At 68.0% G+C, this 15,924-nt stretch overlaps 1 protein-coding gene across 2 annotated transcripts; it reads right to left on the bottom strand.

Moving 5' to 3' along the window:
• Positions 1–30: 30 nt before the first annotated feature.
• On the bottom strand, positions 31–14,756 carry GPAA1 (glycosylphosphatidylinositol anchor attachment 1). 2 transcript variants are annotated; one of them, XM_065664182.1, is made up of 13 exons: positions 14,649–14,756; positions 14,293–14,403; positions 13,227–13,406; positions 10,451–10,562; positions 9,784–9,931; positions 9,012–9,113; positions 7,932–8,128; positions 6,844–7,040; positions 5,830–5,983; positions 4,760–4,849; positions 4,493–4,683; positions 2,545–2,724; positions 1,247–1,571 (listed from the first exon to the last, which is right to left on the bottom strand). In XM_065664182.1, exons 2-13 carry the CDS (start codon positions 14,364–14,366, stop codon positions 1,328–1,330), a joined length of 1,869 nt encoding a protein of 622 aa, XP_065520254.1. In that variant the 5' UTR covers positions 14,367–14,403; positions 14,649–14,756; the 3' UTR covers positions 1,247–1,327. The 2 variants fall into 2 exon arrangements, with proteins under 2 accessions (XP_065520253.1, XP_065520254.1); XM_065664181.1 differs by lacking the exons at positions 4,493–4,683; positions 4,760–4,849; positions 5,830–5,983; ... (6 more) ...; positions 14,293–14,403; positions 14,649–14,756 and having other exon boundaries at positions 31–1,571; positions 2,514–2,701.
• Between the last annotated feature and the right edge of the window lie 1,168 nt (positions 14,757–15,924).

Here is a 15,924-nt window from a genome sequence, read left to right as displayed (position 1 = left end):
TGCAATGCCCGCAACCGCGCCAGGCTCTGGTGGCTTTAACCCATGGCTGGGGCTGGGAGGTGACCCCCCCCATCCCTGTCACATGAAACAGCTCCGCTCCCAGCCCTGCCTTTATTGTATCGTGATAGAGACACCGCGACGGAGACGCCGCGATACAGGGAGACACCACGACAGGGACACCCCCGTACAGAGGCCAGCAAAGGCACCCCAGTACAGAGCCCCCCCCCCCCCCAGGACACAGCTGACCCCAGTATAGAGACCCCCAGAACAGGGACCCCCCCTGTGGGGCCACCAGGACCCACCCCCAGTAGAGACCAGGCTCCCCCAGCACACGGACCCCCCCCTCCCCTATGTGCACCCTGGAGCTGCAGCCCCGTGGGGAGGGGGCCCACTGGTACCGCCCCCCATTGCTGCCACCCCAGGGGCTCAGCTGGCACTGGTGTCCCTGTCCCCTGCCCCACGGCCACAGTGTCCGGCTGTGGGGCTGGCTCTGGGTCCATCCATGGCTCTGGATGTTCACCTGGGGGTGCATCCAGGGGTCCCTCCCATGGGTCTGTCCATGGGTCTCTCCATAGGTCCAGTGGTGTCACTTCAAGAAGCGCACGTTCCTGAGCTGTGGGTCCATCCGTGGGTCCACCTGTGGGTCTCTCCATGGGTCCATCTGTGGGTCTCTCCGTGGGTCTCTCTGTGGGTCCATCTGTGGGTCTTTCCACGGGTCTCTCTGTGGATCCATCTGTGGGTCTCTCTGCGGGTCCATCCTTGGGTCTCTCTGTGGGTCTCTCCCTGAGTCTCTCTGTGGGTCTCTCCCTGAGTCTCTCTGTGGATCCATCCCTGGGTCTCTCCGTGGGTCCATCTGTGGGTCTCTCTGTGGGTCTTTCCATGGGTCTCTCTGTGGATCCATCTGTGGGTCCATCTGTGGGTCTCTCCCTGGGTCCATCCCTGGGTCTCTCTGTGGGTCCATCTGTGGGTCTCTCCGTGGGTCCATCTGTGGGTCCATTTGTGGGTCCATCTGTGGGTCTCTCCGTGGGTCCATCTGTGGGTCCATTTGTGGGTCCATCTGTGGGTCTCTCCGTGGGTCCATCTGTGGGTCCATTTGTGGGTCCATCTGTGGGTCCATTTGTGGGTCCATCTGTGGGTCTCTCTGTGGGTCCATCCCCGGGTCTCTCTGTGGGTCCATCCCTGGGTCTCTCCGTGGGTCTCTCTGTGGGTCCATCTGTGGGTCTCTCCGTGGGTCCATCTGTGGGTCCATTTGTGGGTCCATCTGTGGGTCTCTCTGTGGGTCTCTCCCTGGGTCTCTCCGTGGGTCCCTCCGCGGGTCCCCGCCGGGTCAGTCCCAGAAGAGCACGTTCCAGAGCAGCAGCCAGCAGGGGTAGGTGCCGAGGGCGAGCAGGGGGCAGAGGAAGGCCCCGTGCAGGTGGTGCAGGAGCAGCCCCTGCCCCAGCGCGCTCAGGAAGCGCTGCCAGGCCTCGCCCGGCGCCGCCGGCGCCTCCACCAGCTCCCGCTCCAGGAAGATGCCCAGGAGCAGCGTCACGGCCGGGGTGGCCAAAACCAGCACCAGCGCCAGCAGCACCCTGCGGGGAACGGGAGCAGTGAGCACGGGGCCAACGGGGCCAGCAGCACCCTATGGGGAACGGGAGCAGTGAGCACGGGGACACCGGGGGCACCAGCACCCTATGGGGGAATGGGAGCAGTGAGTGTGGGGACACCGGGGGCACCAGCACCCTGCGGGGAACGGGAGCAGTGAGTGCGGGGACACCGGGGGCACCAGAGCCACCCTATGGGGAACGGGAGCAGTGAGCACGGGGCCAGCAGCACCCTGCGGGGAATGGGAGCAGTGAGCACGGGGACACCGGGGGCACCAGAGCCACCCAGTGCCAGCAGCACCCTGCGGGGAACCAGAGCAGTGAGTGCGGGGCCACCGGGGCCATCAGCACCCTATGGGGAACGGGAGCAGTGAGTGCGGGGCCACCAGCACCCTATGGGGAACGGGAGCAGTGAGCGCGGGGCCACCAGCACCCTATGGGGAATGGGAGCAGTGAGCGCGGGGCCACCAGCACCCTATGGGGAATGGGTGCAGTGAGCGCGGGGACACCGGGGCCACCAGAGCCACCCAGCGCCAGCAGCACCCTATGGGGAATGGGAGCAGTGAGCGCGGGGCCACCAGCACCCTATGGGGAATGGGAGCAGTGAGCGCGGGGCCACCAGCACCCTATGGGGAACAGGAGCAGTGAGCGCAGGGACACCGGGGCCACCAGAGCCACCCAGCGCCAGCAGCACCCTATGGGGAATGGGTGCAGTGAGCACGGGGCCACCAGAGCCACCCAGCGCCAGCAGCACCCTGCGGGGAGCAGGAACACAGGGAGCCCCTTACAGCACCCGGTGCCACCAGCACCAGCCTGCGGGGCCCCAGCACCCAGTGTCCCCCATGACCCCCACTGACCCCCGGTGTCGCCCTACAGGGACCCAGCACCCAGTGCCCCCTGCAGCACCCTGCCCCCCAGTGCCCCCCCCACCTCCAGACCCCCCCCCGCCACCGGGGCTGACCGGGGCCCGGTGGGGGCCGTGGCGGCGGCCGCCGGCACCATGGTCACAGCCAGGAGGAAGCCGAGGGAGAAGTTGAGCAGCGCGAGCGCCGTGAGCTGCGCCGCCAGGTACAGCAGCGCCAGCAGCTTCAGCACCATCCAGCCCCGCGCGGCCGCCGCCGAGCCGGGGCCCCCCAACACCCTGCGGGAGAACGGGAGGCACCGGGAGCCAACAGCACCCGGGGAACGGGAGGCACCGGGAGCCAACAGCACTCGGGGAACGGGAGTCACCTGTGGGTGCTGTGGGGCAGGGGCTCACCTGTGGGTGCTGTGGGGCAGGGCAGGGGCTCACCTGTGGGTGCTGTGGGGCAGGGCAGGGGCTCACCTGTGGGTGCTGAGGGCAGGGCAGGGGCTCATCTGTGGGTGCTGTGGGGCAGGGCAGGGGCTCACCTGTGGGTGCTGTGGGGCAGGGCAGGGGCTCACCTGTGGGTGCTGTGGGGCAGGGGCTCACCTGTGGGAGCTGTGGGGCAGGGCAGGGGCTCACCTGTGGGTGCTGTGGGGCAGGGGCTCACCTGTGGGTGCTGTGGGGCAGGGCAGGGGCTCACCTGTGGGTGCTGCGGGGCAGGGCAGGGGATCACCTGTGGGTGCTGTGGGGCAGGGCAGGGGATCACCTGTGGGTGCTGAGGGGCAGGGGCTCACCTGTGGGAGCTGTGGGGCAGGGCAGGGGCTCACCTGTGGGTGCAGAGGGGCATGGCCAGGGGCTCACCTGTGGGTGCTGAGGGGCAGGGCAGGGGCTCACCTGTGGGTGCTTAGGGCAGGACCAGGGGCTCACCTGTGGGTGCTGAGGGGCAGAGCAGGGGCTCACCTGTGCGTGCTGAGGGGCAGGGCAGGGGCTCACCTGTGGGTGCTGAGGGGCAGGGCAGGGGCTCACCTGTGGGTGCTGTGGGGCAGGGGCTCACCTGTGGGTGCTGAGGGGCAGGGCAGGGGCTCACCTGTGGGTGCTGCGGGGCAGGGGCTCACCTGTGGGTGCTGTGGGGCAGGGGCTCACCTGTGGGTGCTGAGGGGCAGGGCAGGGGCTCACCTGTGGGTGCTGTGGGGCAGGGGCTCACCTGTGGGTGCTGTGGGGCAGGGCCAGGGGCTCACCTGTGGGTGCTGAGGGGCAGGGCCAGGGTCACCTGTGGGTGCTGTGGGGCAGGACCAGGGCTCACCTGTGGGTGCTGAGGGGCAGGGCAGGGGCTCACCTGTGGGTGCTGAGGGGCATGGCCAGGGGCTCACCTGTGGGTGCTGAGGGGCAGGGCAGGGGCTCACCTGTGGGTGCTGAGGGGCATGGCCAGGGGCTCACCTGTGGGTGCTGAGGGGCAGGGCAGGGGCTCACCTGTGGGTGCTGTGGGGCAGGGGCTCACCTGTGGGTGCTGTGGGGCAGGGCCAGGGGCTCACCTGTGGGTGCTGTGGGGCAGGGCCAGGGGCTCACCTGTGGGAGCTGTGGGGCAAGGCAGGGGCTCACCTGTGGGAGCTGTGGGGCAGGGCCAGGGGCTCACCTGTGGGTGCTGTGGGGCAGGGCCAGGGGCTCACCTGTGGGTGCTGAGGGGCAGGGCAGGGGCTCACCTGTGGGTGCTGAGGGGCATGGACAGGGGCTCACCTGTGGGTGCTGAGGGGCAGAGCAGGGGCTCACCTTTGCGTGCTGAGGGGCAGGGCAGGGGCTCACCTGTGGGTGCTGTGGGGCAGGGCCAAGGGCTCACCTGTGGGTGCTGAGGGGCAGGGCAGGGGCTCATCTGTGGGTGCTGTGGGGCAGGGCAGGGGCTCATCTGTGGGTGCTGTGGGGCAGGGCAGGGGCTCACCTGTGGGTGCTGCGGGGCAGGGCAGGGGCTCACCTGTGGGTGCTGTGGGGCAGGGCAGGGGCTCACCTGTGCGTGCTTAGGGCAGGACCAGGGGCTCACCTGTGGGTGCTGAGGGGCAGGGCAGGGGCTCACCTGTGGGTGCTGTGGGGCAGGGCCATGCCCGCCACGTAGATGGCGATGAGGGTGAGCACCACGGCCTCGGCCTCGGACACGGGGAAGTGCTGCGTGGCCACGCTCTGGCCCAGCACGGGCAGGAAGTAGAGCGCCAGCCCCGCCGCGTGGCACACGAGCACCGGCGGCACCAGCGCCAGCAGCCGCGGCGCCTGCGGGCACAGCGTCAGGAGGAGCTGGGGGGGGGCCGGGGGGGGGGGGTGGGGGGCAGGGGGGGGCCTCACCCACCTCCGCGGCGCTGGGGCCGTGGGTGCTGTCGCTGAGCTGCTCCGCGCCGCCAGGGTCCGGCCGGTTCAGCTTCAACCAAAGGTCCAGGGCGTGCGGTCGGTCAGGGAAAACAGCCTGGGTATGGGGGGGTGGGAGGGGATGGGGAGGGGATGGGGATGCGGATGGGGGTGGGGAGGAGATGGGGATGAGGATGGGAGGAATTGGGATGGGGTGGGGATAGGATGGGAATGGGGATGGGATGGGGAGGGGATGGGATGGGGAAGAGATGGGGATGGGATAGGGATGGGATGGGGTGGGATAGGATGGGATGGAGATGGTATGTGGATGGGGATGGGATGGGGATGAGAATGGGAATGGGGATGGGATGGGGAGGGGATGGGGATGGGGATGAGAATGGGAATGGGGATTGGAATGGGGATGAGGTGGGATGGGGATGGAATGGGGATGAGGATGAAAATGGGGATGGGATGGGGAGGGGATGGGGATGGAATGAGGATGGGGTGGGATGGGGATGGGAATGGGGATGAGGATGGGAATGGGGATGTGGATGGGGAGGAATCGGGATGGGATGGGGACGGGGATGGGGAGGGGATGGGAATGGGGATGGAATGGAATAAGATGGAATGGGATGGGGATGGGATCGGGAGGGGATGGGATAGGATGGGGAGGAGATGGGGATGGGATGCGGATGGGTTGGAATGGGGAGGAGATGGGGATGGGATGGGGATGAGGATGGGGAGGGGATGAGGATCAGAATGGGGATGGGGATAAGGATGGGATGGGATGGGGATGGGGATCGGAATGGGGATAAGGATGGGGATGGGATGGGGAATGCTCTTTGCCTTCTGCCTCGCAGGGGTCTCCTGCTCTTCCAGCTAAAGGGGCCTCCCCAGCCCGAGCTCACCCAGGAGCTCACAGGGGACAGGGTCAAAGCCGCACAGGAAATCACCCCCCTGCCCATCACCCCCCCATCACCCCTGCCCCATCACCCCCTGCCCCATCACCCCCCCCATCACCCCCCCGATCACCCCCCTGCCCATCACCCCCTGCCCATCACCCCCAAAGGATATCCTGAGGATGAGGACGAGGATGAGGAAGCCGAAGGCCGGCATGTAGAGCCCGATGGACACGAAGCGCGAGAGCGAGGGCAGCAGGTACAGGAAGTAGGACTGGTGCAGGCGCTCCAGGAGGTTGTTGAGCTTCCGGAACATCCCCTCCAGCGTCCTGGGGGCAGCCCCATAGGGACACGTGGGGAGCCCCATAGGACACGTGTGCAGCCCCATAGGGACACGTGGGGAGCCCCATAGGGACACGTGGAGAGCCCCATAGGGACACAAGGGGAGGCTCCCAGGGACACGTGGGCAGCCCCATAGGGGTGCAGAGGGAGCCCCACAGGGACACATGCGCAGCCCCACAGGGACACGTGGGCAGCCCCACAAGGACACGTGCGCAGCCCCATAGGGACACGAGGGGAGGCCCCCAGGGACACAAGGGGAGCCCCACAGGGACATGTGGGCAGCCCCATAGGGACACGTGGGGAGGCCCCACAGGGATGCGTGAGCACCCCCAATAGGGACGCGTGGGCAGTCCTATAGGGACACGTGGGCCACCCCACAGGGACACGTGCGCAGCCCCATAGGGACACATGGGGAGGCCCCCAGGGACATGTGGGGAGCCCCACAGGGACACGTGCGCAGCCCCACAGGGACACGAGGGGAGGCCCCAGGGACGTGTGTGCAGCCCCACAGGGACGAATGAGCACCCCCATAGGGACACGTGGGCAGCCCCACAGGGACTCATGGGCAGCCCCACACAGACAACATGTGCAGCCCCACAGGAACATGTGGGGAGGCCCCCAGGGACACGTGGGCAGCCCCACAGGGACGTGTGGGCAGCCCCATAGGGACGCGTGCGCAGCCCCCCAGGGGCGCGTGCGCAGCCCCACAGGGACACGTGGGCAGCCCCATAGGGACACGAGGGGAGGCCCCCAGGGACACGTGCGCAGCCCCACAGGGACGCGTGGGCAGCCCCATAGGGACATGAGGGCCGCCCCGCAGGGCTGCAGGGGTTGCGGTGCCACTCACTTGCCCACGGCGCTCAGGTCGTACTTGTACTGCCGGAAGCTGTTGATGCCGCGCAGGGTGAGCGCCTCGATGCGGTAGCGCAGGAAGAGGCCGTGCTCGCCGCGCGGCCGCCCCGACGCCTGCGCCAGCACCATCAGCAGCAGCGTCTGCAGGCTCCGGGCGTAGGCGGGCAGCGAGTCCCAGTCCGAGCGCTGGAGCTGCGGCAGGGCAGGGAGCGGGCACGGAGCTCGGGGCAGGGCGGGGGAGCAGCAGGAACACGGCCCCCCCCTGCCCGCGGCACCAGGGGCATCGCCTGTGCGGCCTACAGGGACCCGGCAGCGCTGGTGATGCCAGCACCGCGTCCGAAGCCCGGCTGGACACCCGGAAGGGGCCCTGCCCGCGGGGTGGATCAGGATCGCCAAGCTCCCTTCCGGCCCATTCCATGGCTGCCCATGCCAGGGGGCCCAGGCGAGCCGGGGCAGCCCAGCCCGTTGCCCGGTGCAGGTCAGGAGCCACCTTCGGGTCCGCCCCACAGAGCCCATGGGCATCAAGCGGAGCCCAGGGGAGGGCTCGGCCCAGCGGCCCCGGGACAACGGAGCGAGCCCAGGAAAGGAGCACGAGAGGCTCTGGCGCTCCGCGGGGCTGGGAGCGAAGGGGAGGATGCGCCTCGGAGCTGCTGAGCTGGGATGGGGCCGGACCAACACCGAGCCCCGTGGCACCCAGGGCCACCGCTAAGCACCCTTCAGGCACCTGCAGGGCCGGTGCCCGCAGCCCTGCCCTGCGCAGCCCCTTCCAATGCTGAGCACCCTCTGGGGCAGGAATTGTTCCTCAGCTCCATCTAAACCTGCCCTGGGGCAGCTTGGGGCCGGTTCCTCTTGTCCATCCTTGTTCCTTGGGGGCAGAGCCCAGCCCCTCCTGGCTCCATCCTCCTGGCAGGCACTTGTAGGGAGCCATCAGGTCCCCCCTGAGCTTCTCTTCTCCATCTGAACCCCCCAGCTCCCTCAGCCGCTCCCCATCCCCGCTGTGCTCCAGGCCCCAGCTCCGGTGCCCCCACCGGCGCCGGCACAAGCCGCGGTGTCACCGGCAGGTGCGGGGGGTGCGGGTCCCACCTTGCCCTGGATGGTGCAGAGGAGCCCGTTCTTCTGGCAGAAGGCGTTGAAGAGGTTGAGCAGGTCGAGGTTGGGCAGTTGCCCGTTGAGCCCCTCCACGGCCACGTCGAAGCTCGTCACCACATCGCTGCTCAGCTCCAGGGCGATGGCCGCTTGGATGGCGCCGGCACGGCCCAACGGGCCCGAGGAGCGGACAGCTGCGGGCACCGGGCACGGCACTGAACCACGGGCACTGGCACCAGGTACAGCACTGCACTGCACTGCAGGCACCGGGCACAGCACTGCACCGCGGGCACTGGCACCGGGCACAGCACTGCACCACAGGCACCAGGCATGGCACTGCACCGCGGGCACTGGCACCAGGCACAGCACTGCACCGCGGGCACCAGGCATGGCACTGCACTGCGGGCACTGGCACCAGACACAGCACTGCACCACGGGTACCAACAACGGGCACGGCACTGCACCACATGCACCAGGCACGGCACTGCACCGCGGGCACTGGCACCGGGCACAGCACTGCGGGCACCAGCACCAGGCACAGCACTGCACCACGGGCACCGGGCATGGCACTGCACCACGTGTACCGGCACCGAGCACAGCACTGCACCACAGGCACCGGGCACAGCACTACACCACGGGTACCGGCACCAGGTATAGCACTGCACTGTGGGCACCGGGCATGGCACTGCACTGTGGGCACTGGCACCAGGCACAGCACTGCACCACGGGTACCGGCAGTGAGCACAGCACTGCACCACAGGCACCAGGCACGGCACTGCACCATGGGCACTGGCACCGGGCATGGCACTGCACCACAGGCACCGAGCACAGCACTGCACCGTGGGCACTGGCACCGGGCACGGCACTGCACCGCGGGCATCGGGCATGGCACTGCAGCACTGGCACCAGCACCAGGCACTGCACCACAGGGCACCAGCACCGCTGGGAGCCAGCACCTCCAGCACCATGAGCACCACCTCCTCCACCCCCCCGACCACGAGCAGCACCTCCCTGACCACCCCTGCGACCAGCACCATCACCACCACCAGCACCACCGCCGCCTCCCGCCCCGCTCACCGGTGATGTTCACGTCGTGGTAGGCCTCCAGCCAGGCCTCCATGCCCACGAGGTCGTGCTCGTTGACGAGGAAGATGATGTCCTTTGCCCAGTAGATCTGCCCTGAAGGCCACAGGGGCACAGATCCCTCCTACAGCCCCATCCCTGCCCCATGGCCCCATCCCTGCCCCACACACACCCCACAGCCCCTGTCATCGCTCTGTACACGCCCCATGGCCCAACCCCTGCCCCACACATATCCCTTACAGGCCCAAACCCCACCCTTCACGTACCCCATGGCCCCATCCCTGCCCCACACAAACCCTACAGGCCCTGTCCCTGCCCACACACCCCCATGGCCCAGTACCAGCCACCCACAGCCCCATTCCTGCCCCACACACCCTCCATGGAGCATGTTCCTGTCCCAACACACCCCACAGCCCAGCACCTGCCCCACATAGCCACATTCCTGCCCCATACACACCCCATGGCATGTTCCTGTCCCAGCACACCCCACCGCCCAGCATCTGCCCCACATAGCCCCATTCAGCCCCATCCCTGCCCCATACACCCCCCCATGGTGCGTGTTCTTGTCCCAACACGACCCACAGCTCAGCACCTGCCCCACATGGCCCCATTCCTGCCCCATTCAGCCCCATTCCTGCCCCATACACACCCCATGGCATGTGTCCCTGTCCCAACACACCCCACGGCTCAGCACCTGCCCCACATAGCCCCATTCCTGCCCCACACGCACCCCACGGCCCCTGCCCCACGACCCCTCCCTCCTCACCCCGGAAGTAGGCAGCAAGAGCCAGGAGCAGCCCCACGGCCTGGTTGTTCTGTGGGCCCGGGGCACAGCCGGTGCTCAGCACCAGCGCCTCGGTGCTGGCGGCGCGCGGCGCTCGCAGGATCCCATAGACATTGGTGCCCCGCACCAGCTGCGGGAGGCACAGGGCATGGGGGCACGGGGACCCCCAGCTCCCTCAGCCCTTCCCCATCCCCGCTGGGCTCCAGGCCCTGCACCAGCCCCATTGCCCTTCTCTGGCCCCGCTCCAGCCCCTCAATGTCTCTCTTGCAGTGAGGGGCCCGGAGCTGAGCACAGGATCCGAGCTGCGGCCTCCCCAGTGCCCGGTGCAGGGGCACAATCCCTGCCCCGGCCCCGCTGCCGCACCGGGGCTGGTACAGGCAGGATGCGGCCATGGGCACAGGATGCTCATGTGCAGCTCCCTCACCCCAGCTCCTGCTCCAGGAGCAGTTTCCAGCCGCTCTTCCCTAAGGATTTAGTGTTCCCTGGGGCTGTTGGGGCCCAAGGGCAGGACCCGGCCCTCTGCCTGTTGACCCTCACCCCATGGATCCCTCTGGAGGTGCCTCCATGCCCCCCCACCCACCCATGGAGACAGCGCCCAGCACCCCTGGGGCCCTGCAGCGCCCGGCGCCGCGGGCGCTGCCGTACGTACGTAGCGCTCCCGGCTCTCGTCGGGGAAGGGCAGCGCGTGAGAGAAGTGCTGCCGATGGACCTCCAGCCCCAGGCTCCACATGGTCTTCTCCAGCCACGCCGTGGGCATCCCGCTGCAGGCAACAAACAGGGAATGGCATCGGCCTCAAAGGGCTCCTCCAGCCCCGGTCACCCTCCGCAGCTCCTCCATCCATCCCCAACCTGCCCAGGCAGGGCCGCCCAGCGCAGGGCACACAGGAGCGGGTCCATGGGGGCTCTGGGATGACTCCAGACCCCCCCAATCCCATCCCAGGGCTCAGCCACCCTGGACCTCAACCAGCTCCTGCTCGCGTGGAGGTGAAGCCTCTCGGGGGTCAGTTTCTGGCCATTGCTCCTCGTCCTGGCCCCGGCCCCATCCTCCTGCACCCGCCTTGGAGACCCCGCTCTGCACTGATGGATCCCCCCCGGGCTGCCCTGCTCCTCCTCCGGAGGAGGAACCATGGAACGGGTTGGGGGAAAGGGACCTTAAAGCTCCCCCAGCCCCACCTCTGCCCCGGGCAGGGGCCTTGCTGATCTGTGCCCCTATGGGGCAGGGACCAGCGCTGATCCCTGTGGACACCATTGACTCCAATGGGATCCTGCTCCACTGACCCAAACCCGCTGCCCCTCAGATCCTGCCCCTCCTCTGAGCCATCTGGGGCAGGAACAGAGCAACGGAGCTGGTGCAGGGCCTGGAGCAAGGGATGGGACGAGAGGAACCGGCCTCAAGCTGCCCCAGGGCAGGGTCAGATGGAGCTGAGGGACAATTCCTGCCCCAGAGGGTGCTCAGCATTGGAAGGGGCTGCCCAGGGCAGGGCTGCAGGCACCGGCCCTGCGAGTGCTCACACCCCCTCAGTGCCATGGGGCAGGGGTGGCCTTGGCAGGGCTGGCAGCGGTTGGACTGGGTGATCCTGAAGCTCTTTGCCACCCTGGCTGACCCCAGGATCCCAGCCTGGGACCCCGGGTACCTGCGCTCGCCGCGGTGCCGGTTGGGATCCCCCTGCTCTCAGTGCGGGTCCATCAGCGCCGCTGAGCACGGGACCTCACAGCAGCATTCCCGGGATCGGGCACAGGGCGCTGCTGGAACCCCCGGGGATGCCCCTTGGCCAGGCCTGAGGCTGACCCAGGGTCCAGCCTCACGCGGGCGCTGCTTTGGGGGGGGTTCGGGATCAAGGGGATCACCCTGACCCTCACCGGGAGCATCTCCTGCATCCTTCCCACTCCCAGCCCTCCCCATTTCCAATCCCTCTCCAATTCCATGTAAAATCCCTTTTTAACTCCCCTTTCACCTCCATCAGACACAAACCTGACACTGAGACCGGATCCAGCTGCCCCCCGGCTCCATCAGGGGTTTGGAGATGGAGAAGCCTGTCCCTCACTGGCACCTCCCTCATTCCTCTGGATTCCCAGCTGCTCTCCACATCATCCCAGTTCCACCCCAAACCGGAACCAGGAGCCTTAAGGTCCCTCGCACCCCATTCCATGGCTCCACGATCCCATGGCCTGGCGGCTGCCACGTTCCCTTCCTGGGGACGCCAGTGCTCAGCCCCTCCTCTGGACCTGCTCCAGCAGCAAATAACCCCCAGGTCTCTTCCCAATGGAGAACAAGGAGCATCATTCCCACCCCATTGCTTCCTCAGAGAAACCGGCATCGGAAATAGCCCCAAATAAAGCCCCAAGGGCTGGTCTGGAGCAAGCTGCTCCAGTGGAAGGGGTCCCTGCCCGGGGCACAGGGCTGGAACTGGAGGAGCTTTAAGGTCCCTTCAACCCAAAGCATTCCAGGATCCCATGAAGACTGAGATGGGATCTTGGGGAGTTCTTCCCCATGAGGGTGCTGGGGCACTGGCAGGGGTTGAAGGGAGAAGCTGGGGCTGCCCGATCCCTGGCAGTGCTCAAGGCCAGGTTGGACCCAGGGGCTCGGAGCCCCCTGCTCCAGTGGAAGCGGTCATGGTTGAACCTGGATGAGCTTCAAGCTCCTCCCAACCCAGCCTAGCCCTGTCCATCGCTCCATCACCCATCACTCCATCACTCCATCGCTCCATGCCTCCATCACTCCATGAGTCCGTCACTCTGTGCCATCACTCCATGACTCCATCACTCCGTGACTCCATCACCCTGTGCCTCCACCACTCCATGCCTCCATCACTCCATCACCCCATGACTTCATCATTCCACACTTCCATCACTCCGTGCCTCCATCACCCCGTGACTCCATCACTCTATGACTCCATCACTCCGTGTCTCCATCACCCTGTGCCTCCATCACTCCATGCCTCCATCACCCCATGCTTCCATCACCCCATGCTTCCATCACCCCATCACACCATGACTCCCTCATTCCACGCTTCCATCACTCCATGCCTCCATCACCCCGTGCCTCCATCACCCCGTGCCTCCATCACTCCATGTCTCCATCCTTTCATGCCTCCATCCTTCCATGCCTCCATCACCCTGTCCCTCCATCACTCCATGTCTCCATCACCCCGTGCCTCCATCCTTCCATGCCTCCATCACCCCATGACTCCATCACTCCATGACTCCAGCACTCTGTGCCATCGCTCCATGGCTCTATGACTCCATGGCTCCATGCCTCCATTGACTCCATCACTCCATGACTCCGTCACCCCATGACTCCGTCCCTCCGTGCCTCCATCACCCCGTGCCTCCATCACCCCATGTCTCCTGCAGCAGCCCCACCACTCAGCCCCCCCCCAGCCCCATTCTTACCCCCCCGCCCCCCAGTTTCACCCCGTTCTCACCCCGCTTTCTTCTTGTGGGTGGCGAAGTCGCGGGCGAGGGCGAGGGCGCGCTCCCCGAGGCCGAACTGCTCCTCCACCATGGTGGAGCCCATGGCGTTCTCGGACATGTAGGTGCGGGGGGCCAGGGGGGGGAACGCCAGCGCCAGGAACCAGCCCAGCCCCAGCACGTAGCTCAGCACGCTGGGGGGGGGGGGGGGGGGGGGGGTCAGCACCGCATGGGGCACCCCATAGAGCCCGGCCCCCCCCCCGGTGCTCGCCAGAGCCCCCAGGGAGTCACGGAATGGTTCGGGTCGGAAAGGACCCAAGATCCGGCTCCAAGCCCTGCCGCGGGCAGGGACGCCGCGCGCTAAACCCGCTCACCCAAGGCCCATAGAGCCCCCACAGAGCCCCCAGCGCTCACCAGAGCCCCCATAGAGCCCCCCAATACAGCCCCCATAGAGCCCCCCAGCGCTCACCAGAGCCCCCAGAGAGCCCCCACAGAGCCCCCAGCGCTCACCAGAGCCCCCATAGAGCCCCCCAGCGCTCACCAGAGCCCCCATAGAGCCCCCCAGCGCTCACCAGAGCCCCCATAGAGCCCCCCAGCGCTCACCAGAGCCCCCATAGAGCCCCCAGCGCTCACCAGAGCCCCCATAGAGCCCCCAGTAGAGCCCCCATAGAGCCCCCCAGAGCCCTCATAGAGCCCCACCAACAGAGCCCCCATAGAGCCCCATAGAGCCCTCATAGAGCCCCCCCAACAGAGCCCCCATAGAGCCCCATAGAGCCCTCATAGAGCCCCCCCAACAGAGCCCCCATAGAGCCCTCATAGAGCCCCCCCAACAGAGCCCCCATAGAGCCCCATAGAGCCCTCATTGAGCCCCCCCAACAGAGCCCCCATAGAGCCCCATAGAGCCCTCATAGAGCCCCCCCAACAGAGCCCCCATAGAGCCCCATAGAGCCCTCATAGAGCCCCCCCAACAGAGCCCCATAGAGCCCCCCAGAGCCCCCCCAGCGCTCACCTGAGCCCCCTCAGAGCCCCCCACAGACCCCCTATAGAGCCCCCCGGAGCCCCCCGAGCCCCCGCGCTCACCACAGGGGGGTGTTGTGGCGCACGATGAAGCGGCCGAGCGCCCGGCGGCAGTGCGGGTCCGAGAGCAGCCCCATGGCGGGGGGGGGCGGGGGGGGGGTCGGGTCTGTGCGGCTGGGAGGGGGGAGGGGAGGGGGGGACACGGAGGGGGGGGGGAGGGGGAGGGGGAGTCACCAAAGGTACCGCGGGGGGGGGGGGGGCTCCCATGGACCCAACCCCCCCGGGGGGCGGAGCGGGCCCGGCCCTGCCCCACAGGGCCCGGCTGCTGCCCAGGGCCTGGCCCACGCTCACCCCTCAGCCCCGGCCCCCCCCCCCTCGCTCCCCCCCGGTCCCGGTCCCGGTCCCGGTCCCGTCCCCACCTCCCGGCGCCGCCGCCGCCGAGGCCCCGCAGCCGCGCTCAGCCCGGGCCAGGCCGCAGGAGGAGCCCGGAGCCTCCGGTGAGCACCGGCACCGAGCCCCGCCCCTCCGCGCTGCGCACGCGCGCGCTGCTGCGCCCCCTGGCGGTGCGAGGGGCACGGGGCACGCACGGGGCACGCACGGGCCACGCCCGGGGCACGCACGGGCCACGCCCGGCGCAGGCGGGGGCTGCGGGCAGGGACGGGGCTGGAGACCGGGACACGGGGGGGGTGGAGGCGCCTTGAGGGGGCTCGGGCTCCAACCGCGGGCGGGGACCGGGTCCAGCGGAGCAGGGGGCTCCGAGCCCCTGTGTCCAACCTGGCCTCGAGCACTGCCAGGGATGGGGCAGCCCCAGCTCCTCTGGGCACCCTGTGCCAGCGCCTCAGCACCCTCACGGGGAGCAGCTTCTGCCTAAGAGCCAACCTGAACTTGCCCTGTGCCGGGTTGAACCCATCGCCCCTGGGCCTGCAACTGTTGCACCCGTGGAGGGACAGGAACAGGCAGGGATGGACAGGAACAGGCAAGGACAGGCAGGGATGGGCAGAGATGGGCAGGGATGGACAAGGACAGGCAGGGATGGGCAGGGATGGACAAGGACAGGCAGGGATGGACAGGGACAGGCAGGGATGGACAAGGACAGGCAGGGATGGACAGGGACAGGCAGGGATGGACAAGGACAGGCAGGGATGGACAAAGACAGGTAGGGACAGACAACGATGGACAGGGACAGGCAGGGATGGGCAGGGACGGGCAGGGATAGGCAGGGATGGACAAGGACAGGCAGGGACGGGCAGGGATGGACAAGGACAGGCAGGGATGGGCAGGGATGGACAAGGACAGGCAGGGATAGGCAGGGACGGACAGGGACAGGCAGGGATGGACAAGGACAGGCAGGGATGGACAGGAACAGGCAGGGATGGACAAGGACAGGCAGGGATGGACAAAGACAGGTAGGGACAGACAACGATGGACAGGGACAGGCAGGGATGGGCAGGGACGGGCAGGGATAGGCAGGGATGGACAAGGACAGGCAGGGACGGGCAGGGATGGACAAGGACAGGCAGGGATGGGCAGGGATGGACAAGGACAGGCAGGGATGGGCAGGGACGGACAGGGACAGGCAGGGATGGACAAGGACAGGCAGGGATGGACAAGGACAGGCAGGGACAGGCAGGGACGGACCAGCGCAAACACCGCCTCCCCCCTCCCGAGGCCGCGCTGCCGCCACACGGGGGCGCC

The sequence above is a fragment of the Lathamus discolor genome, assembly GCF_037157495.1.
Source record: "Lathamus discolor isolate bLatDis1 chromosome 2 unlocalized genomic scaffold, bLatDis1.hap1 SUPER_2_unloc_1, whole genome shotgun sequence".
In the NCBI taxonomy this organism is placed as follows: Eukaryota; Metazoa; Chordata; class Aves; order Psittaciformes; family Psittacidae; genus Lathamus; species Lathamus discolor.
The sequence above is the reverse complement of the archived record's forward strand: the minus strand, read 5'-3'. Positions and strand labels throughout refer to the sequence as shown.